The 25,171-nt window shown below is 38.1% G+C and overlaps 1 protein-coding gene across 1 annotated transcript; it reads left to right on the forward strand.

Annotated features, from left to right (window-relative positions):
- The first annotated feature begins 1,220 nt into the window (after positions 1–1,220).
- Positions 1,221–23,645, forward strand: LOC118884803 (zinc finger protein 585A-like). The gene is made up of 6 exons (XM_036832756.1): positions 1,221–1,312; positions 2,824–2,879; positions 3,716–3,911; positions 11,396–11,522; positions 15,304–15,396; positions 16,672–23,645. The coding sequence occupies exons 3-6, from the start codon at positions 3,834–3,836 to the stop codon at positions 19,002–19,004; spliced, it is 2,631 nt and encodes an 876-aa protein (XP_036688651.1). The 5' UTR covers positions 1,221–1,312; positions 2,824–2,879; positions 3,716–3,833; the 3' UTR covers positions 19,005–23,645.
- Positions 23,646–25,171: the final 1,526 nt, after the last annotated feature.

Consider the following 25,171-nt stretch of genomic DNA (forward strand, 5'->3'; position numbering starts at 1 on the left):
GCACGCCCCTTCCTCATCTATCCTATAAAAGGGCTTTGTTGAAAGCTTTCAGAGAGTTTGGGGTGTTTTTAAAGGCATGAGCCACCTATCTCCTTGCACGGCCCTGCAGTAACCCTTTCTCTGTTCCAAACTCTGACGTTTTGGTATTGTGTGGCCTCACTGTGCGTTGGCACACGGACTTGTGTTTTGGTAACAGGGGGAGTGTTAGCTGCTCCAGAATTTCCATATAGGAGAAGCTAAGGGAGCAGTCAGACTGGACTTAAGGCTTCATTTTTATAGTAAGGACATTGTTATTACTTAGATTTTAATTTACAAATAAATAAAAATAGCAGTTTTCCTTAAGTGTTTTTAGTCACATGTTGACCATCTTAAAGACCGTTATTATTTTTTATTATTGCTGCCTACTATTGTTTTACTTGCAGTAGTTAAGGTGAAGGCTAACGAAGATTAATGGGGATTTATCAAGTCTCCATTTGCCCCACCAGCCCTTCAGAAGGTGACAACTTCCTATGGCTGTATCTCTCTGGAAAGGATAGGACTACTCTGAGTTCTACCCTATTTCCCCCAGTTCTTTCTCGCGTTAAGGGCTGTACCACCTTTCCTGCAGCGGATTGCCCATTCTGACATTTCTCTGTTGCCAAGTGGCTTCGTCCAGGGGCGGACCTCTCTATTCTCCGAAAAGTGGATTGTAGCACCCTGACTTTCCCCCCCTCATCTCCTGGTGGTTTCTCCTAGGATCCAGCCTTGGTACATAAGACGTTTGTCCTTCTCCCTTGGTGACATTTTTCTTTCTGGCCCTCCACTTTCCTGGTGGTTTCTCCAAGCAGGTAATTGCTCTCTGCACGGTGCTGATTCCTGAGGGGCAATTTAGGTTTTCTAAACATAACATGGAGCTCGGGACCCCATCTCCAATACCTTCCTCCTCCCGGAAGCCCACCTAGACCAGGGCCACACTCCCACATGCTCTGTGGCAACCCCTGCCTCGCTCTAAATACCCGCAGAAGGCCTATTCCTTCCCTGTACGGAATGGATACTCTTCCAAGATGGCGGCCCGCACGCAGAAGAACACTGGGTGCAGCCATGTTCTCTGCCCAACAGCGCCTCTCAGGGAAACTGCGCAAGGTCCCTAACAAAGTCTCTTCGTCGTGTGACTGTTGGCGGAATGCGGCTTCCAGGGTAATTCAGGGCATGCGCAAAACCAACGGTCCGTAAGTTGCTAGAGGCCCGACTGGAAGCGGAAGTGACTCTCGGAGGCGTTTTTGCTGCTTGTGTCAGGAGCATCCTCACACTTTAATTCCGAGAGGTCTCTGAGGTGATTTTGGTTGGTCTTGATTAGGAATTCTGTGGGGTCAATGATGGAAGGCTTGTCCGTGGAGTTAGTGATGGTGGTTTTGGGATTCAGTGGTGGGGGTTGGGGTCTGTGGCGTCGGTTGTTGGGTGTCAGAGAGAGGTCAGTGATGGGTTCCTGGGCAATGGTGAATATCTTTGAGATGAGTGATTGGGATTTGGGGGCCCAGTGATGGCAGTCTGTGGTCAGTGATAGAGCCTCGGGCGTCAGCATGGGGAATCTATGGGGTCTGTGATGAGCTTGCTTTTTAAATACTCACAAGCATTTTCTTTATTGCTCCCATTTCAATGTTTGGGTTTTTGTTTTTTGAATTTCAGTTTATTTTTTCTTTGACCCATGAATTATTTAGAAGGGCATTCTCTATTTCAAATAATGCCTCTGGGTGACGCTCGAGTGTAAAAATTGCTTATGGCCCAGTTCAGGGTCAGTTTTCATAAATGTCACATCTATTACATAAAAACAATTGTGTTCTTTATTCATTGTATTGTATTGTTTCATATAGATTGCATTATACATATTATTTTGTCTGCTTAATTAATTACCGAGAAAGGTAAACTCACACTGGAAAGGTTATTTATCCACTTGCCCTTCCTTCAGCCAGTTTCTGCTTTATATATTTGGAACTATTATTAGGAACAGTTATGTGTATTTTCAATAATAGATATAACTAAATAACTCAAAAGATATTATAGCAATTTAAGCACCCACCAGCAATTTATAAAAGAGCTCATTTTCCAAAATGCTTTCCAGCATTTTTAAAAAAGTTTTTACAGTTCTGAGGGAAAATTATGTCTGATTGGTCTAATGCACTTTCCCGTCAGTAATGTTGGCATCTTTTTGGTTAATTGCCATCTAAATTTACTTTTCTGTGAATTTTCATGTCCTTTGTCTTTTTTTTCCCCTGGGCTTTTATTTTTTTTCCATTTGATTGTTAGATTTTTTTTTTTTTTAACATTAGGGATAACCTGTCATCACATATTGAAAATTTTATATATATATATCTTCATTTTTATTTTTAAGCTGTATTTTAACATATAATTAGGAAATATCTAATCAGAAATATTTGTTTTTTCTTTTATAGTTTCTGGGTTTTCTCTCATGTACAATAAGATCCCTCTGACTCCACCAGAATGTTATACAAACGTATACTCCTAAATTTATTTTAATATTCTTTGAGATTTTTAAAATACATATACTTAAAATATTTACTCATGTTGGAATTCAGTCTAATGTATAGTGTGCAATGGGGATCTAGTTTGTTTTGTTTCAGGTGGAAGGCCAGTTATGTCAGCACCATTTATGCAATGAATGTCTTGTGTACACTCAATTGAATGTCACTTTTGTCACATACATAAATCAGTATTGTCTGGTCTGTTGTTTTACTTGCTTTGATTATATTGTTTTTTATATTAACTTTTAATATCTAATAGTGCATAGTAATTGCTAATATTTATTGCATGCTTCTTGTATTCCAGGGAGGTGTTGAGTACTTTGTAAGCATCATCTCATTTCATTTTCGTAACTCTATGAGGTAGGCACTTTCATTCTCATTTTTGAAACTAAAGCTAAAAATAACTTATTCATTTTCTCGTAGCCAAAAAGTAGCAGAGCTGCAATTCAAATCTTCAGTAATGTTACTCCATATCTCATGTTTTTTCCCATATTTTACCATGACTAATAACCTATCACAGGTTTTGTTAAACTTCATGTTCTCCACAGCACTGGTTCTCAAAGTATGGTTCCTGGAACAGTAGCATTAGCATCACCTGGGTACTAGTTAGAAATGCAGATTCTTGGGCCCTGCTATGATCTTAATGTTTGTTCCCCCCAAATTCATATGTTGAAATTCTAACACCCAAAAGTATGGTATTAGAAGTTGGGGCCTTTGGGGGATGATTAGGTCATGAAAGTAGAACCCTGATGAATAGGATTAGTGCTCTTATAAAAGATACTCCACAGAGCTTCATAGCCCCTTCCACCATGTGAAGACACAGCTAGAAGGTGCTGGCTATGAACCAGGAAGAGAGCCTTCATCAAAACGTGATCATGCTGGCACCTTGATCTTGGACTTCCTAGCTTCCAGAACTGTGAGCAATAAATTTCCGTTGTTTATAAGCTACCCAGTCTGTGGTATTTTGTTAGAGCAACCCGAATAGTCTGAGACAGGCCCTACCCTAGACCTACTGAATCACAAACTGTGGGAGTGTGGGGCTTTTAAACTATATTTTAACAAACCCTCCAGGTGATTCAAATGCACACTCAATCTTGAGAACCACTGTCCTGTGGTGTCTAGCTCAGGAAACTACACCTTGGAGTTCACTGGAAATGTTTATGTGATGACTGACCATGTGGACATTATCTTTCCAGGGAGCCCCTGGGTCAGATCTTCCTCCGGACGCCACCTCACCTCTCCTTAGCAGCTCTGCTTGAGTTTACAGATGTCCGCCAAGCTTTAGGCTCCTGAGAATAAAAGTTGAGACCCAGCATGACCATGCCAGCTAATTGGACCTCTCACCAGAAATCCCTGGGCCTGGCTCCAGAGGAACATGACAGCTCATGTGAGGTGAGGAGGAGGAATTCCAGGGGGTGGGAATTCATTCTGGGAGAAGTTTGATCTTTACAACAAAGTTTTGTGCAAAGATGGTATCTAAAATTATTCCCAATGTTGTTTTTGGTGTTTGTTTTATTTTGTTTACCATATTAACCTTGATGTCTAAACCCATCAATGACAGTAAAAGAACTGAAAATTATGAACATAGGTTCAGAAATCAAATGTATTAACTACTCACAGCAAAACAATGTTCAAAAATAATCTAGAAAAATAACATCTCAATTTAAAATCTAGATGAAATGGGTGAACTTCTAGGAACATACTAAATTTCCCATCAAATCTTTAATTACCGTTTACCACATTTTCACTTGTAGGTGTTAAGATTTTTACTTAAAAAATTCTACTTTTAATAAAATTAGGATTGCACCTTTGGAGAGATTTGTTTGCATTGATTTTATTCTGCTTTTGGAATGTTAACTTTGTGTATGTGTGCAAATTTTATGTTTAATATTTCTGAATGTTACAAAGTCACTTGAAAAGAATGTTTCCAGATATAGACTTTGTTATCAATAAAATATGTAGTTAGGAGGTTTTTACAATGTAGCTTATTTTTTCCTCTTTATCTCCTGGAGCTGAGAGATATTATTTAAGGTTTCCCACCATGAATATATTTCTATCTGTATTGCCTATAGTTTCTGTTTATGAATTTTGATGCTATGTAATTTGGTACAGTGATAGTAATGACGTCTCAAGTTCATTTTGGATTGTGTCCTTGTCCTGTTTAATATTTTTTCTCTAGAATTCAGCTCTGTCTGATATTAAGATGGAGGCTTTTATTTCCTTTTTGTTGGCATATCCAAATATGCCTTTTGCTTATCCTTTTACTGTCAGCCTTTGGAGTCCTTGTGCATTTCTCTGTACAGCAGTGGAAAGATGCTTTTTATGTTACACTTCTGATGTGGATGTTTCTTTTATGTATCTTTCACTGTATACTCTGTATTTTTTGCTTTTGTTTCTGTGTCATTCTGGTAATTAGGAGGGTTTAGATTCTTTTTTGTTTGGTTAGTTCTCTTAGTGTCACCTTTATCGCATTAACTTTTTGAACTAAATCTTTTACTCTTTTAGACAATATCTATTAAATTTGTACTGTGAATAATGATAAGAGTTCTATACTAGTACTTCAAGGATTCTTTTGTTTGTTGGATATTTTTATTAAACTCTATTTTTTTTTCTATTTTACTTTAAAAGTCCTTATTTCCATTTCATGTTGCTTACTTGTCTTAATCTGCTCTTGCCCCTTTTTGTGTTTTCATAGAATGTTTTTATTGCTTTCAGAGAGACCTTCATTTCTGTGCTTTTTCTTTCTTTTTTACTTCTTTACTGAGTTCTGCCATTTTTTTTCAAAAATTTAAATAACCATTTTCTTAACCTGTTTTTCCATTATTTCTCCTTTGGACTGTTATATCCCTATTTATTTCATTAAGTAGTTGATTGCTTTAGTGAATTCCTTGAATTCATGGTGAATGTGTTTTCTTTTATTGTGTGGCAATTTATTTCTAGCATGTTCCTTTTAATCTGTCTCTTTTTTTTTTCATTCTTTTTGCTTATAGTATCTTTGTACATTAGGAGATTTTTATTGTTATCTTTGAGTAAGAAGGTTTTTCCTGGACAGATTGTTTATAAGAACCTCATTTGGTGCGGAGTCAAAGCTACGAATATGACATCTTCTTGATTCCCCATTTAATTATTGATGACATAGGGTTTAGGGGCCAGGGTTTTGGTGTGAGTAGGTTGTGAATATGCAAGTGTATAAAAGAGAAAAATCAGAGCATAAGTATTTTTTTCCAGTATATAAGGAACATTTTCAAAGAAATGACAATGTTCGAAGCCCCATAAACAGAATCAACACATCACAAAGAAGCAAACTGTAATCTCTGAACATAGTTAAATGAAGAAATAAAAAAGATAGCTTTCAAGCATCATAATTTTAGACATTAAAAACCACAAGTATCTTTAATACTTTCTTTATCCTGTCCTTCCTGCATGCTCATTCCCTACCCTGAGTTCAGTGACCTGCTCTGTATATTCAACTCCTGAATCATCATCTCCATACTAGCTCTCTATCCACCTGCCTAGTGTCCATCCTTGTATATGTCTTATCACTTAAATCTCAGTATGTACAAAATATATTATTTCTTATCTTTTTCCCCCAGCCCCCTCCTCTAGTCCTTAAATTCATCTGTGACCTCAGAATCTACAGCAACACAAAACTGATAACTGAGAGTTATCTGAGTCCTTTTTTCTCACCTTCACACTCGGTATCACTTTTACCTCCTTAATAATTAGTGTCAATCTCTTCTATAGCCTTACTACAGCCTTACTTTAGATAAGTAAGAAATTGGTATTCTCTCACCTGAATTGTGCAGTGGTTCTCGTGACTTATTTTCTGGTCTTGCCCATTTCAAAATGCTCTGTTATGAGAATAAACTTTCTTCAGTATATTTTTTCAATGTTTTATTTATTTTGAAATAATTATAGATTCAAAGGGCATGCAGAATATAGTACAGAGAATTCTCCCATAAATTCCAATTTATTGTGATGCATGATTCTTTTTATTCATTGCTGAATCCAATTTGACAGCGTTTCATTTAGGATGTTTGCATCTAAGTTCACAAGAGATATTGGTCTGTAGTTTTCTTTTTGGTACTGTCTTTATAGTGTTTTGGTATCAGGGTAATAATACTGGCCCCCAAAAATTAGTTGGGAAGTGTTTCCTCTTCTTTTAATTTCTGGATGGGATTGTGTAAAAATGAGACTAACTCTTCTTTAAAAGTTTAGTAGAATTCTCTAGTAAAACTATCTCGGGACTTCCCTGGTGATCCAGTGGTTAAGACTCTGTGTCCATTTCAAGGGGCACGGGTTCGATCCCTGGTTGGGGAACTAGGATCCTGCATGCTACATGATGCAGCAAAAAAAAAACAACAAACTATCTGGGCCTGGAGACTTTTTTTTCCAGGAGCTTTTAACTTATTATTTTAATTTAATTTAATGGCTTATGGGATTATCAACTTATGTATTTTATAATGTTGAGTTTTGGTAGTTGTGGTTTTTGAGCAATCGGTCCATTTCTTTTAAGTTGCTGACTCTATTAACGTAGAATTTTTGTATTCCCTTATTTTTCTTTTAATGGCTGCCAGATCTGTAACGATATTCATTCCTGACATTGGTGATTTGTATCTTTTTATCTTTGTCAGTCTGGTTGACTACTAGGTCAGTCAGCAAGATTTATCAATTTTATTGATTTTTTTCAAAATAACTATGTTGTATTTTATTGATTTTTCTCTATTTTTTTTTATTTTGTTTTCAATTTCCTTGATACCTGCTTTCTATTATTTTCTTCCTTCTGCTTGCTTTGGGTTTATTTTGCTTTTCTTTTTCTAGTTTCTTGAGGTAGGAATTTAGATTATTGATTTGAGACCTTTCCCCTTTCCTTTTTTAAAAAATTGATGTGTAATTGATGTATAACATATTATTTTCAGGTATGCAACATTATTCAATATTTGTATATATTGTGAAATGATCACCATGATAAATCTAGTTATCATTCATCACTACACATAGTTACAAATATTTTTCTTGTGTTGAGAACCTTCAAGATCTCTCTTAGCAACTTTCAAATATACAATCCAGTATTAACTATAGTTATAGTTACCATGCTGTGCATTATGTCCCCATGACTTATTTTATACCTGGAAGTTTATACTTTTGACTGCCTTCACCCATTTTACCCACCACCCGCCCCCTGCCTCTGGCAATCACCAGTCTATTCTCTGTATCTATGATTTCAGTTGCTGGTTTTTTTACATTCCACATAAAGTGAGATCATACGGTATTTGTCCTTCTTTGTCTGACTTATTTCACTCAGCATAATGCCCTCAAGGTCCATCCATGCTGTTGAGAATGGCAAGATTTCCGTCTTTTTTATGGCTGAATAATGTTCCAATGCATATATAAATACCCATTTTCTTTATCCATTCACCCATCATTGGACACTTAGGTCGCTTTCATGTCTTGGCCATTGTGGATAATGCTGCAGTGAAAGTGGGGGTGTGTATATCTATTCAAGTTAACGTTTTCATTTCCTTTGGATAAATACTTAGAAATGAAATTGCTGGATCATATGGCAGTTCTATTTTTTATTTTTTGAAGAGCTTCCATGGTATTTTCCATAGTGGTTGCACCAATTTACATTCTTCCAATAGTGCACAAGGATTCCCTTTTCTCCACATCTTTGCCAGCACTTGTTATTTCTTGGGTTTGTGTGTGTTTTTTTTTTTTTCTTTTTGTTACATTCTGACAGGTGTAAGGTGATATCTCATTGTGAATTTGACTTGTATTACCCTGATCATTAGTGATGTTGAGCACGTTTTCATGTATCTTTTGGCAATCTGTATATTTTCTTTGGAAAAATGTCTTATTCAGATTCTCTGCCCATTTTTTACTTGGATCGTTTGTTTCCCCTTTTCTATAAATTTCCCTTTCAGCATCCCACAGATTTTGATACAGTGTATTTTCACTTTCTTTCAGTTCTGTGTATTTTCTACATTTCTTTTGAGGATTCCTCTTTGACTTATAGGTTATTTAGAAGTGTGTTGATTAATTTCCGGATATTTCCAGACTTTCCAGATAGCTTTTGTTACTGTTTTCTAATATAATTCCTTTGGAGATTTTTCTGTTGTCTTTCTGTTATTGAGTTTTAGTTTGATTCCATTGTTTTCAGAGAACATACTTCATATTATTTCATTTCTTTCCAGTTGAGATTTATTTCACAGCCTAGGGTATGGTCTGTCTTGGTCATTGTTCTATGGATGCTTGAAAAGAATGTGTATTCTGCTGTTGTTGGTTGGAGTATTCTATAAATATTGATTAGATCCTGTTGTTTGTTTTTCTATATCATTGATAATACCCTGTCTATTATTTCTATAATTTGCTGAATATGGGCTGTTCAGGTCCCTATAAATCCCTTTTTTAAGTGTTTGACCCCAGGTGGAAATAGCCATTCCTTCAATTATGCATTCCCAGATTAGATTTTTTTAATATGGAAGATCATGTTTTTTAAAAAACATTTTACTATGAAAAAAATGTAAATGTGTTCAAGAGTAAAGAGAATAGTATAAGGGGCCCTTGTATCTATTGTACTTATCACTCAGCTTTATTAGTGAACAACATTCTGTGATTCTTATATTATCTAAAACTACCCTCCTCCCCAGCTGCTGGATTTTTTAAAAGTAAATCCCCAAAACCATTTTATCTGTGACTACTTTGATGTATATCTCTAAGAGACGAGAATTCTTTTTTTCTTCCTTTTTGTTTGACATAACCATTAAGCCATTATCACACCTAAAGCATAATATCAATAATTCCTAGGTATCATCTGATACCCAGTTATTATTTGAATTTGAAACATGCCATAAATATCTTTTTTTTTAAATATTAATTAATTTTTTTATTTATTTAGGCTGTGTTGGGTCTTCGTCTCTGTGCGAGGGCTTTCTCTAGTTGCGGCAAGTGGGGGCTACTCTTCATCACGGTGTGCGGGCCTCTCACCATCGCGGCCTCTCTTGTTGCGGAGCACAGGCTCCAGACGCGCAGGCTCAGCCATAAATATCTTTTTAATGTTGGTTTGCTTTAACTAAGAGCCAGACACAGTCCACAAGTTGCATTTGGTTAGTATGACTCTGAAGTCTCTTTTAATAAAGAAAAGATTCTCCTCCAAATTTTTTCTGTTATAATTTATTTTTTGAAGAAACAGGTCATTTGCTGTCTTCTGGATTGAGCTCATGTTTTGGTCTTGATATTGTTCAACATATTCCTCTATACTTCATATTACCTATGAATGATTTGTTGGATCTGGAGGCTTAATGAGATTCGGGTTGTATTTTTCTTTATATTTGGTAAAAGTACTTAATGGGTGGTATGAAATTAATTACTATATCATGTCAGGAGGCACATAATACATGGTTATCTCTCTTTTTGTGATGTTAAAATTGATGAGTGGATGCCAGTGTTACTAGCTGACTCATCCATTTTAAACTTCTCTTCAGCCTTTCACCTGAAACAGTTGAGCAACCCTTAATGATTATTGTCTAAACCCATTATTTCATTAGGAGTTATGAGATGATGCTATTCTAATTCTGTCCTAACTTCTTCATTTATTAGCCAGAAATCATTTTGTAAGGAACTGTTCCTTATCATTTATTTGGTTATTCTGCAATACAGATCTTATACAAAAAAATGTTTAATATAAATCTGACTACCTTAATTACCTTTACTTAAAGTGGAAAATTCATACTTGTTCTATGAGCAAACTATTTTTCCCATAACCACCTTCCTGGCTTGTCATGCAGACTTCTCTTCATTTACATAGAGCTATTTGCTATTCTCCAAACTCATCATGTATTTTCCTATATCCACACCTTTGCTTGTCTTTTCTGGGAAATGACCTTCCTCACCCCCCCCCCCCATTCTGTGTTATACTTCTCATCTTCCAACTTAAATTCCTCAACTAATAATAAACTTACACCCCCATGTAGAATGTATTTTTCCTTTTTGGGGACCTCAGTGTGTTCCACATAGAGATTTACTTTTTGACACTTTAGTGAACTTGTGTTTTCTTTTTCTTTTCTTTTAAAACATAGGTCTTGTTTATTTTCCAAGTCTTTTAAGTTGCTAGAAGGTTAGAAACATAAATAATTCATATCTGTGTTCCCAAGGCTAGCATAATGGCTGGTCCTAAATTGCTCAGAAATTGTATCACAGGTCATTCATCCAGTTGCTAGAAGACTACAAGAGAGCCTATTTCAATCTTCAGTTTTGAAAAACGAGTAATTGACTGACCATAGTATAGAACAATAGCAGAAATTCTTTACTGGATTTCTTTCTTCCATAAAATATTATGTAAAACTAGATATTTAATATACACCCTATATGCAATACCATTTTTAAAAAGTTCCTGGATTACACAGGTGTATGCACTTGTCAAAACTTCAAACAGTACTCTGAGGATTTGTGCATTTCATTGTATGTATAGCTTGCCTAAAAAAGGTAAAAAAATGTTATACTCTACTTAATGATTTGCATTCTGAAGTATTTAGGAGGAAGTGTACTGGCATCTATAGTTTACTTTGAAATGCACAAAAAAGTAAGATGCATTCATGAATGGGTAAAAGGATGGGTAAATGTGTGGTAAAACAAGTAGAGTAAATTGTTAGGGATAGATTCTAAGTGGTGGTTATATAAGTTTTCACTATACAATTATTTAAAATTTTCTGTATGTTTGTAAAATTTCATAATAGAATGTTAGGGAAATGGGGGTTGAGTTTTTGAAAAAAGGAGGTAAATTAATAACAACAAAACCTAAGTTCCATATTCCTAAATATAGTCCCTCCATCCCCCAAGACTAACTATTCATGCTGAACAGGAATGTGCCCTTACAGGGATCAGTGTCCTTCAGGGATGTGGCTGTAGACTTCAGCAGAGAGGAGTGGCAGCAGCTAGACCTTGATCAGAAAAACCTGTACCGGGATGTGATGCTGGAGACCTATAGCCACCTGCTCTCAGTAGGTAAGCACAGTTACCTGAGTGTCTGAAAGAAGGGCCCCACTGAGAGTGTTTTTATTCTCAGTTGCTGAATGCTGTGAGACACCTGACCTATATGATGGTTTTGTCCTTGATTTGTCCAGGCTTCTTTATCCCTTTTGGGCACTCTGAATTTTACAGTTGACCCTTGAACAACACAAGGGTTAGGGGTGCAGACCCGGCACAGTTGAAAATTCACATACAACTTTTGACTTGCCAAACACTTAACTCCTAATAGTCTAGTGTTGACTGAAAGGCTTACCAATAACATAAATAGTCAATTAACGTATATTTTGTGTGTTATATGTATTATATACTGTATTCTTACAATAAAGTAAGCTAGAGAAAAGAAAATGTTATTAAGAAAATCATAAGGAAGAGAAAATACATTTACTGTACTGTATTTATCAATACTGTAAGTTTATGTCATCTATTTATAAGGTGAATCGTCTGTCAATGCCTACATCAATATTGTCTTAAATGATACAAAACACTGTAGATGTTATATATATTACAACACTACACATCAAAAATGAAAAGGTAATGTGAAAAAGAAATTCGTATTTATTTATAGGTGTAATGAATGATTCATGTATTGATAATGAAGAAGTAGCAATATGATTGCTTTATGGTAGCCTAGTGTAATTGATATGATGGTTTCATGGTAGCCTAGCCTATACACTAATGAATAAAGTGTTATAAAATTTTTATGGCATACAGTATTATAGTCAGATTCATAATGCAGTATTGGAAACATTGTTAAATTAAGAAAAAACCACTTAACTGTGATGATAGGCTGATACCCAGTTTCTCCAATTACAGAGAGGCATACTGTACAATAATGCAGTTCTTGGAAAACAAAGTTGTAAAACAGTAAGAAAACTAACACATTATTAATTTTATATTAAATGTCACTCACCTTATGCCTATGTAAGGATAGGCTGTCCACCTCAATACAAGTCTTGTACATGATGTTCTAAGTGATGAATACTTAGTCAATGATGATGACGATGACACACAAACTCCTCATACAGTTCTTGCCATACAGTTATTAGATTTTCACAGGAAGACACATGTATACACAACAGATAAGTTTATTAACTGTACAGCATGATGATTCTTTACTGCTTTTTAAGTGGAAGTGGATCATCATGAAGGTCTTCATCCTTGTTGTCTTCACATTGAATGGGCTGAGGAGGAGAAGGAAGAGGAGGAGTTGGTTTTGCTGTCTCGGGATGGCAGAGGTGGAAGAAGTGGGGGAGGTGGAAGAGGGGAGGCAGGAGATACAGGCACACTCGGTGTAACATTACGGAAATACATCATAATTTCTAACTTTTTTGCTTTTTCATTTCTCTAAAAATATTTCTATACCATACCAATTCTTCTTCCACCATTTGCTTTAATTTCAGTGCCCATATCATAGAAAGGTCCATGTGGTAAAAGAAGTCAAAAGCAGTCTTAAGTAAATCTGAACCCTTCTGCCAGACTGTCTAATGTCAATTTTGTTTTCTGGCACTGCTTCTATGTTTTCTTTCTAATCATCTGGCATTGGTTCGAAAGCCCTCAAATTCATCAAGCCTCTGCTGTGATGTCTATTAGCTCTTGAATTTCTCCAAGATAATCCTCCACACACTCACCCCCACCTTTTTTGCCTTATTCACAATGTCTTTCTTGATTTCCCTTATTTGCTCTGTTGTAAATCCTATGCAGTCATGCACAACAATCTGGACACAGTTTTTCTGGCAGGAATTTATTATTTCAGGCTTGATGGCTTTCATGGCTTTTTCTATAACAACGATGGCATCGTCAGTGGTGTAATCCTTCCAGCCTTTTATGATGGTCTCTCTATCAAGTTTCTCTTCCACAGTGTTGACAATCCTTTCCGTAGACTACCATGTGTAATAAGCCTTAATGGTCCTTGTGACCCCCTGATCTAGGGGCTGAATTAGAGATGTTGTGTTTGGGGGCAGGTAGACCATTTTGATGCCTTTGGTGTTGAACTCATGGGGTTCTGGGTGACCAGCGACATTGTCCAATATCAAAAGGCAGTCTCTTACTGGCTGGGTACTTACTGACTCCAGGGACAAAGCATCAATGGAACCAATTCAGAAAGAAAGTTCTTGTTGTTCAGGCCTTCTTGTTTTACAACCAAAAGACTGGCAGCTGGTGTTTATCTTTTCCTTTCAAGGCTTAGGGGTTAGCAGCTTTATAGATAAGGGTTGTCCTAATCATAAACTTGACTGCACTTGCACAAAACAGGGGAGTTAGTTAGGATTTAGGTTCCTGTCCTGGTGCTCACTTCTCTTCCTTAGTCCTTTGTGGCATTTTTTCCAGAATATGGCACTTTCATCTGCATTAAAAACCAGTTCAGGCAGATATCTTTTTTCTCCTGAATGATTTTCTTAATGACATCTAGGAACTTATCTGCTGCCTTTTGGTCATCAGAAACTGCTTCTCCTGTTATCTCTTTTTAAAGTCAAACCTCTTTCTAAAATTATCAAACCATCCTTTACTGGCATTAAATCCTCTAGCTTTAAGCCCTTCACCTTCCTTTTGCTTTAAGTTACCATATAATGACTTTGCTTTTTCTCAAATCATATTAGAATCTATAGGTATGCTTTTTTTTTAAATTTTTATTTATTTATTTGGCTGTGCCAGGTCTTAGTTGCGGCACGCAGGATCTTCGTTGTGGCATGCAGGATCTTTAGTTGCACATGAACTCTTAGTTGCGGCATGTGGGATCTAGTTCCCTGACCAGGGATCGAACCCAGGCCCCCTGCATTGGGAGCGTGGAGTCTTAGCCACTGGATCACCAACAAAGTCCTGGTATGCTTTTCTTATAACAATCCTCTACCCACATAAAAACTACATTTTTAATACAAGATAAAAAAAAATGTTTCTCAGAAAGTGCATGGTGGGAATTCCCTGGCAGTCCAGTGGTTAGGACTCCATTCTCTCACTGCTGAGGGCCCGGATTCAGTCCTCCCTAGTTGGGGAACTAGGATCCCACAAGCCATGCGGTGTGGCCAAAAAAAAAAAAAAAAAGATGCAGGGTGTTTGTGTCTGCTGGTATATGCTTCATGAATTTCTTTTTTTTTCTTTTTTTTTTTTTTACAGTGGTTTTTACACTGAATTCATTTATCTTGAAATGGCTGGCAACAACAGCTGCAGACCTCAATCAAGCAATTCAGCTTTTTCTTGTAATGTCATGACTTTTCTCTGTTCTTGGGAGCATTTCCAGCATCGCTAGTGGCACTTAGTATGTTAGTATGGGTCCCATGATGTTATTCAAGGTTTATAGTATTGCAAGGAACATGAAAAATATGTGAGAACCCAGAGAAATTACTTTTTACTGCTATACACAATTTACTGGAGAGAGGGACTGCTCATGAGGCAATGATTAGGACATTTTAAGTGGATATTTACAGCACTTGAGCTCACTGCAATAGCAATAGGAGGTGGCTACAAAATTCATGACATACCTAACTTTTTAAAAACATTTTTTGATACTTCTAGGTTATGAAGTTTGTCTGAGTTTTTTCAAATTGTCACAGATCTCCAAAAGATTTTCCAATATTTTCAGTAAAATCCATTTATAAGTTGTACCCATGGTTCAAAGCCCTGTTGTTCAAGGGTTAACTGTACTCTGTTCTCAGAGATACACTGTTACTTTCCTGTAGAACAAAGCCTCATTGAACAAGACTATTGATTGGGCTCTGTAACACAATTAGCTGGACCCAGACCTTTTATCATTTCTCATGAACAGGGCATCAAGTTCCTGAAACAGAGGTTTTCATGTTGGAGCAAGGAAAGGAGCCATGGGCATTGCAGGGTGAGAGCCCACATCAGAGCTGTCCAGGTGAGTGAGTGTGACCCAGACTGATGGGAGACAGGGAAGTAAATCTCAGCCATCTTGAGAAAGACTGGCATCTTTGAAATGCTATTAAGATGACTCTTCTGGAAGGTTCTGATTTTTTTGTGTTATTTGAGGACCCTTGATATCGGCCTCTCAAATAACTAAATGCCTTCTATAAAAATGCCTTTGTCGTTTCTAACTGTCTTCTTCCTTGGCTTTTTGGTGTCTGGATCACATGCCAATCTGCCTCAATAAATATTTTCTTTTTTTCTTGGTTATGCTCCTTTTCTCTAACATTCTTTTTTCTTTCTGCGTTCCACATTGTCCGAGATTCATTCTTTATGTATTCAGCTATTCATGGATTTGCTTTCTTTAAAAGTTACTATATGTCACACACTCCCACTCCTGCTAGTCCTCTTTCATTTCTTTCTTTCTCATTGTGAGATGCTGTGGAACTTTATCTCCAATCATGCGCTCTTCCTTTTTTCTCCATAGTCACTGACTTAAGATTTCTCACTTTCCCATTCCCCATGTCTTTCATCCAACTGATGACTTAGGGGTCACTGTTGCTTAACCTTTAGGAGTACCTTTCTGACTTCCTTCCAAGGTTGCTTGAGACTTCACACTGACTGGGGGCTCTCTGCCTGGTTGGCTGACTTTTGAAATTGCTTTATTTCTGTATTTCACATGATGAGGTTTGAGTTTAATCATGTCTTCATTCAGGACACACTATCATCATCAGTATGGGTAAGGATTCTCTATTATTTTATTTTTTAGATTTATTCATTATTCCTTCTTTTCCCCATACTGATCTCACTTCCCATCATAGGCAATTGTTTTATATGATAGAAACATATTTTTAAGTTCATATTTAAAGTGACTTGGGGTATGTATTATTAGTTTATATAAATATTATTGTGCTATATATCTTGTTCTTTCTTATCTTGTTTTTTCACTTCCTGGCACAGTGCATTGAGTTCATAAAGTTTATTTTCTAAATAAACTGAATTGTATCCCAGAATGTTTCCTATCACCACTATCACCAAGTCTTCTCAGCCAGTGATTCACCCTCACCCTTTTCACTGTGTTCAACCTGGATGAACCATATGACCCTCTACTCTTGCCTCTGCTAGCTGCTCTTTGAGCTAAAATCATCTCATTCTCCTTTGAGAAGGAGAGTTTAGGTTTCAAATCTCACAGAGAATTTCTGAAAAACTTCTTTCTACGTTGAGAGGAAATGTGATGCTACAAGTGACGTTTTATTGTATTTTATTCTAGAAGAATTGTGGCAGACTTATGACCAGATAGAGAGCTATCAACAAAGAGAAAACAAATCTTTAAGAGATGTTGCTTTCATCAAGAAAATATTGACTATAAAGAGGGATTATGAATATAAGGACAGAAAAATAATTCATGTGAGCCAAAACATTCCTTCCCCAGAGAGACCTCATCAATGTGACTTATATGGAAGTGCTTTAAGCCATAATTTAGATTTACACGGTCATAATAGAAACAGTGGATCAAAGAACATTAATAAGATTACTGAATATGGTAAAATTTCTTCCTATACTAAACATGAGTGTACTCCAACAGGAGAGAAATTATGGGGCCATAATCAATGTGGAAAAATCCTCAGCTTTAAACAAGTACCCTGTCAACATCAGAAAAGTCATACTGGGGCAAAATCTTATAAATGTGCTGAATTTGGAAATATCTTCACCCAGAAGTCACAACTCAAGGTACATCTGAAAGTGCATACAGGAGAAAAACTGTATGTATGTATTGACTGTGGGAAGGCTTTTGTACAGAAGCCAGAATTCATTACACATCAGAGGACTCATACTAGAGAGAAGCCCTATAAGTGCAGTGAATGTGGGAAAGCCTTTTTCCAAGTGTCTTCTCTTTTCAGGCATCAGAGAATTCATACTGGAGAAAAACTCTATGAATGCAGTGAATGTGGGAAAGGCTTCTCTTATAACTCAGATCTTAGTATACATCAGAAAATTCATACTGGAGAGAGACACCATGAGTGCAGTGATTGTGGCAAAGCATTCACGCAGAAGTCCACACTCAAGATGCATCAGAAAATTCATACAGGCGAGAGATCCTATATATGTATTGAATGTGGACAGGCCTTCATCCAGAAGACACACTTGATTGCACACCGAAGAATTCATACTGGAGAAAAACCATATGAATGCAGTAACTGTGGGAAGTCCTTCATTTCTAAGTCACAACTGCAGGTACATCAACGAACTCACACAAGAATGAAACCGTCTATATGCAACGAATATGGGAAGGTTTTCAACAATAGTTCCAACCTCAATACACATAAGAAAGTACAAACGAGAGAGAAATCTTCCATATGTACTGAGTGTGGTAAGGCCTTTACGTACAGGTCAGAGTTGATTATACATCAGAGAATTCACACCGGAGAGAAACCTTATGAATGCAGTGATTGTGGAAAAGCCTTCACTCAGAAGTCAGCACTCACAGTGCATCAGAGAATTCATACAGGAGAAAAATCATATATATGCATGAAATGTGGGCTAGCCTTCATCCAGAAGGCACACTTGATTGCCCATCAAATAATTCATACAGGAGAGAAACCTTATAAATGTGGTCATTGTGGGAAATCCTTTACTTCCAAGTCACAACTCCATGTGCATAAACGAATTCACACAGGAGAGAAACCCTATATGTGCACTAAATGTGGGAAGGCATTTACCAACAGGTCAAATCTCATTACCCATCAGAAAACTCATACAGGAGAGAAATCCTATATATGTCCTAAATGTGGCAAGGCCTTCACACAAAGGTCAGACTTGATTACACATCAGAGAATTCATACTGGGGAGAAACCTTATGAATGCAGTACCTGTGGAAAAGCCTTCACCCAGAAGTCACACCTCAATATACACCAGAAAATTCACACTGGAGAGAGACAGTATGAATGCCATGAATGTGGGAAAGCCTTCAACCAGAAATCAATACTCATTGTGCATCAGAAAATTCATACAGGAGAGAAACCCTATGTGTGCACTGAGTGTGGAAGAGCCTTCATCCGGAAGTCAAACTTTATTACTCATCAGAGAATTCATACTGGGGAGAAACCTTATGAATGCAATGATTGTGGGAAATCCTTCACCTCCAAATCTCAGCTCCTGGTGCATCAACCAATTCACACAGGAGAAAAACCATATGTGTGTGCTGTATGTGGGAAAGCCTTTAGTGGCAGGTCAAATCTCAGTAAACATCAGAAAACTCATACTGGAGAAAAGCCCTACATCTGTTCTGAATGTGGGAAGACCTTCAGACAAAAGTCAGAACTGATTATACATCACAGGATTCATACCGGAGAGAAACCTTATGAATGCAGTGACTGTGGTAAATCGTTCACTAAGAAATCACAGCTCCAAGTGCATCAACGAATTCACACAGGAGAGAAGCCTTATGTGTGTGCTGAGTGTGGGAAGGCCTTCACTGACAGATCAAATTTGAACAAACACCAGACAACGCACACTGGAGACAAACCCTATAAGTGTGTAGTCTGTGGGAAAGGCTTCGTTCAGAAATCAGTTCTCAGCGTGCATCAGAGTATTCACACTTGAGAGAAACATTCTGAGAAAACGTCAGTGAGATCAGATTTTATTTTACATTATGGAATTCGTGCAACAGAAAAATATGCATATTATTGTAACTAGAAATGCTCCATCAGAATGTCACACATTACTATACAGAAGAGGACCTCTGAAAGGACCCTGAATGGGAGGACCCCTTCCCATATTGTCACCAGCCTCAGTAAACCTTGGGACATTCATACTGAGAAGGAACTTTGTCAATTAGGTACATTAGAAGAAGCCTTCTCATGAAAACTGTTACGGAACACTGTTACCATATTCTGCACTGGAAACATTATGTGAAGTCATGTTAATGATAATCCTGTTTACTGTGGAATAGGTAACATGCCAACAAGTTGAATGGTAGAACAGCATAATATACACGATAACGATAAACCCTAAGTTCTGTGAGATGTTTGTTGCAGAACACATTGCCTAACAGAATTTTGTGTCATTTTTCTGTTGAATCAAACATGGTCTGCGTATCTAATCCCTCATTGCATATTTTTATCAAGAAAGGGATGCCACAATAAAAAAATTATGTATACAGATATAAACCTCAGAGTGTATGTTGACTCCCCCATTATCCTCTAGCACCATGAATGGTAACCCCCCCTTACTAGCCACCAGTAGAGTGTTTTCAACTTTCATACAGCACATTGTCTTCTGACCCCTAAATTGCATTATGACTGCCTATTCGTGCTACCACTATCTCCCAGACTTACCCTTAATTAGCCCCCAGTATAGTGTCCTGTGAGCTCCCATTACCTTCAGGAAAGCTTCTGAAGTAAGAATGTTCAGGCACCTCAGTCAACTCTTCACCTCAGTCTCTCTTTTGTTTTTATAGTTTTATAGTGCTTCCAGCTCATTTGCCTTCCTTAATGACTTGACCTTTATAATGACAATAATGAATCAATAACTCATTAAAACAAACCCCAACATACCTTCACTGTGTTCTCTCTACCCATCTTCATTCCATGCACTCCTCAAGGACCTTCTCCCCCATGTGCCTCAAACACATCAGGTTAGGTCCTGCCTCAGGGCCTTTGCATTTGCAGTGCCCTCTTCAAAGAGCACAGTTCCTCATTATATCTGTGTGGTTTACTCCTTCGTGTCTTTCTTCCAATGGCATATCTTCACAGAGGCCTGCCCTGCCCTTCCCTGCCTGACTGGCTTAAAATTCCATCACCCTCCCCTTCCTCCTTTATCCTCTCCATAGCACTTATTACCATGATGCCCTGCATATTTCACTTATTTGTCTATGGTTCCCACTCTAGAATGTTTTTCCCCGTTTTGTTCACTGTTGTGAACCTAGACCCATGCCTGACATAAAACAGTCCTTCTATGAGTGCACGTTGTGGAGTGTTGACCCTGCTCATCCCATGACTTCCCTTTGATCCTTTCTGTATTGCAGCGTAAGATGCTCCGATGGGGAGAACCAACTTGTCTAAAACACACAAGGCTTTTTCACCCCCAGTCTTTACCTGGGCTGTGCCTCCTTCCTGTTCTAAAAGTTGTAACATCATTGTAAACCTTTTGCTCTGATGCCAGCCCATTTAAAGAAAGGACTGAGGCACAGGAAATCAGTCCCACATAGATGGGACTTGATGCTTGATGTTTCAGGATTCCCTTCAATGATTCTTAAACACCACAGTCAGCTCCAAAATGATCACAAAAGAGCCCACTCATTCTGCCCGAACATGCACAGTCCTGCCTTACCCCAATTGCACCTTGATGGGGTACCCCGTAAGCTGACCTACAGACCTGCTTATCATGCCCTGACAGGTATGCCCAAAGCTAATAATATGGAGAGGCCAAGAGCAGAGAAGGGTTGACCTTCCTTAGAAGTTAGGTGTGCAACCTAAGACTGGGGCAGCAGTGGTCTCACAGATGCATGCAGAGGGTCTGATTGAAAGCTCAGCTGCTGGGTGGCCAAATGAACCAGCAAAATGGTTCCTTCAGGTCAGTCCATTGGCGATGCTGAGAGTGGAAAACAGTTGGGTTGTACAGAAATGTTCTCACCTTTGTGAATAGCAGCATGAGGGTTGAGAATGGGGACAGAACCTGGTTAAGGGGACAGGTCTAAGGATCTTCCTGTAATCCCCTCACCCAAATTGGGCAGTGATTAGTGACATATCAGATTACCACACCTTAAATCCATGTCTAATCCATCATTAGCTCCCCTTTATCTCACCCCTTCACAGTATCTGATGAGCCACTGTACACCCTTCTCTATGTTAGAACAGTATCTAGTGACCCACTACCCCCTTTTACCTCATTCAGCACTGCTTCTGGGGCTTCACACAATGTTTTATGACCCACCATTTTCCCCCAATTTAGGACAGTGTTTGCTGATCCCGCAGGAGAGTGTCTGGAGATCTCTCCATTACCCTCTTCTTAACCCACCCCAGCACAATGTCTGGACACCCTCCATTATCCCCCTTTGACTTTACTCCATCACTGTGTTTGTCACCTCTTATTACAGGAAATAGTATCTGGAGATCTTCTCATTACCTCTTCCAGTTACCTCCAGCATAATGTGTATTACTTCACCCCATTTGTGAAACAGTCTGCTAACCTCCATACTCCCCGTTTATTCCCACTTTCACCTAAATAGTAACTGATGACCACTTATTACAATCCTCAGAGTAGGAAACCATGATATACCCCACCTAATCCAACTTTTAATATTATCTCCTGATTCTTTCATTACACCTCTATCAGCATGGCTTGTGTTTCCCTCCATTTGTTGTCCATCACAATGATGGTGACCAGTTATCTTCCATTACTCCACCTAGCAGTGTTTGTAACCATCCCCAACACAGTATGTGGTGACGCCCCCGATACTCTCTCTGAACACTGGTGTGTGCCATTAACCTGCTTCCCTATCCCCAGATAAGGGCAATGACTGATAAGGCACCATAAACTTCACATTAGCTATCGCTGTAGGACCCCCATTAACAACCGGCACAAAGTCTGTTGGTGCCCATTACCCACTAATACAGATCTGTGACTCTTCCATTAAATCCAGGTAGTATCTGCTATTTCCCTATTGGCCCCCAGTAACACAGTGTCTACTGATTCCCCGTTGCCCACATTGCTTCATGAAGCCACTTAGTGTGGCTACTGCAAGTCCCCCAGTGTTGCTTCTCCAAGTCCCCACTGTTTGCCTGGACAGGAACCCTGGTGGATGGAGAAGGGATGAGGATAGGGTCCTAGCCTCATAGACACCCTCCAGGGAATTGTTGGTCTGGAGTAGGCTGGGAAGGATCTGGGAGACCCAGGAGATCACAAACAGCTTCCCATTTACTACGTGAGGAGTGAAACAAGCAGAAGAGTGAAAGCTGTCGACATGGATTAAAATCCAGGTGCCAACCCTGATGCCCAGTAACCTCCCCCGAGCCTCAGTTGCCTCACCTGTAAAATAGAGTCATGGAGGATGAAGTGACTTAATATGGGTCACTTGAGGGGAGTAGGGCTAGTGGAGGCCAATGAGAGGGTCCCTGTTGTTAATGATATTACTAGTTACAAGTTAACACAAGACCAATCTCTGTATGGCTGTACCAAAACCTCACAGAGGGAAATGTATGTTATTTTATTGTAAATTACTTTCAATTATTTCTCTTTTATATTTACTGTAACATAATATTATAGTACTGAGATATTTTTAAAGTCAGATTTATTGAGGTATAATTTACACACAGTAATAGTCACCGTTAAAAGTGTACAGTTCTGAGAGTTTTGACAAATGTGTACAATCATGTAATCAACACCACAACCAAGAGAACAGTTCCTTCACTCCCCTAAATTCCCTCCTATCCCTTTTTAATCAATCTCTCTATCCACTCCCAACCCCTCGAAATCACTGATCTGTTTCCTGTTTCTATAGTTTTGCCTTTTTCACCTGTCATATAAATGTGTGTGTATCCATATATATGTAAAAATGTGTCTCCTTTGGAGTCTGACTTCTTTCATTTAGTGTATTTGAGATTCATCCATATAGTTGTATGAGATACAAATGGAAATATGCTGATGAAAAGACATTCAACATAATTAGTCATCAGGAAAATGCAAATTAAAACCATAATGACATACCACTACACACTTATCAGAATGGCAATAAATAACATAGTACAAAAGTTGGCAAGGATGTAAAGCAATAGACACTTTCATGCATTGCTGATGGGAATGATATACAATGGTATCTCCACTCTGGACAAAAGTTTCACAAGTTCTTATAAAGTTAACTACATACTTATCCTATGATCCAGCAATCCCACTTCTAGGTATTTATCCTGGAGAAATGAGAAATTATGTATGTACTCGAATGTTCACAGAAACTGCATTCATAATCACCAAAAGATTGGAAACAACCCAAATGTCCATCAGTGGGTGAATAACTAAACACAATGTAGTACATCTATACAGTGGAATACTACTCAGCCATAAAAAGGCTGATTTATGACACCAGAGAAAGGAATGATTCATTGACACAAGCTACAACATGGATGAATCTCAAAAGTATTATGTTTTACCATGTGATAATTTAAATTATGTTTGATAAAAGACTTTTTATTAGAAATTAGATTATAAATATACATAATTAGATTTGTACATTAGTTATAATTTTATACTGCATATCATTATATACTATAATAATATTGTATATTTGTAATATAGTACACTGTAATACCATTTATTATTGTATATTCCTTATTACAATAAAAATGTTTATTTTATATGAATGTAATATGTACTGTATGATTATATATCAGAGTATGTAATTTTTTCTATTTTGTATATCAATCTTTCACATAAAATTTCAGTTATTTGTATTTTTACATGTTTACATTTAATGTTTATAGTGTAAAGTTATAACTATAATAAAAGGGGCCATAGGGTCTGAAGAACCTGCAGTTGTAGCTGGTCAACGTTTTTACTATCTGTCAACACGCCCATTCTGGCTGTTCTTAACGTGGCTGAAGCTTGTTTCTCTTTGGGCCTTTGCCTGGCTGTGTTCTCTGAGAGCACTCTGCTTCCCCAGTGTCCATGTAGTTTGCTGTCCTCTCCTGTTTGGAGAGTTCACACATACACACACCATTGTATATGAAGTAACACACTTCTTGGGGTCACTTCCTATTTTGTACTATCTTTGTGCTGCAAGTACCACCGTCTGACCTAATATTAAATGTTTCTTTTTTTGATTTATCATCCCTCCCTCCCCACTGGACCATCACCCTCATGATGTCAGGACTTTGTCTTTCTCCTGCTGTGTCCAAGGCAGCCAGCATGGTGCCAGCACAAAGTAGAAACTCAGTACAAATTTGTTAAATGGATGAATGAATGATAGCAATAGCAGTGAGGTTGACCAAGTGCTGCACACAGTGAGCTAAATTTGTGGGGAGGAAGGAGGGGGTAGGAGGGTGGGTTGGTTATAGGTCCTCTAATTTGAGATTTAATTCCCCTCCCCATGCCCCGGCACAACCACGCCCTTTCTCCCCTGGCCATCCCATCCTTCCACTCCCCAGCGTATCTGACCTGCATCCTCCCCCAGCATCCACAAGTTAGTGCTGTGTCTCCTTACTAAGCCTCCTCCTGGTTGTGGTGGGTAGGCTATGTAGAGCAGGGAGGACAATAGTGGGGGACACACAGGCAGGGGGCCATCCTGTCAGCATCCACCCCAGCACTTTCAATCTCGTATCCCATCATTCAGTCCAGTCTGCCCTGCCTGTTCCACCAGAGGAGCCACCAGTGGATATGAAACCCAGGGGACAAGAGGAAGGTGGCAGGGCGGAGGATTCCAGGCCTAGTGTGGCAGTTGTGGACCCTGTGGCTAAGGTCTGGTTAAAGCCAGTGTTGTCATGGGCACTTGCCCTAATGTCAGGGTGAGCTGAGACCTGCATCCTCAGCATTCAATAGGGCTACTTGTGCTGCAGTGACTGTTATCTATATTATATCCTACCCCACCTGAGCTCCCCCCACATTCCATACCATATGCCGTACCATACCATACACCATACCATACCACTTATTAACCATTTAACTTAATTCCACAATTATATCTTATTGAAGTATAATTAATAGTTATAATTTATAACTAATATCAGAATCCTTGTCATTATTTATTGTATGCCTCTAATTATTAAGATACCATGAAT

Source organism: Balaenoptera musculus, chromosome 19, assembly GCF_009873245.2.
Source record: "Balaenoptera musculus isolate JJ_BM4_2016_0621 chromosome 19, mBalMus1.pri.v3, whole genome shotgun sequence".
Classification (NCBI taxonomy): Eukaryota; Metazoa; Chordata; class Mammalia; order Artiodactyla; family Balaenopteridae; genus Balaenoptera; species Balaenoptera musculus.

Coding starts and splice junctions, on each gene's coding strand:
- LOC118884803 (XM_036832756.1), top strand. CDS start 3,834: ATGACCATGCCAGCTAATTGGACCTCTCACCAGAAATCCCTGGGCCTG. Junction 3,912..11,395: donor AACATGACAGCTCATGTGAG/GTGAGGAGGAGG, acceptor GTGCCCTTACAG/GGATCAGTGTCCTTCAGGGA. Junction 11,523..15,303: donor TAGCCACCTGCTCTCAGTAG/GTAAGCACAGTT, acceptor TCTCATGAACAG/GGCATCAAGTTCCTGAAACA.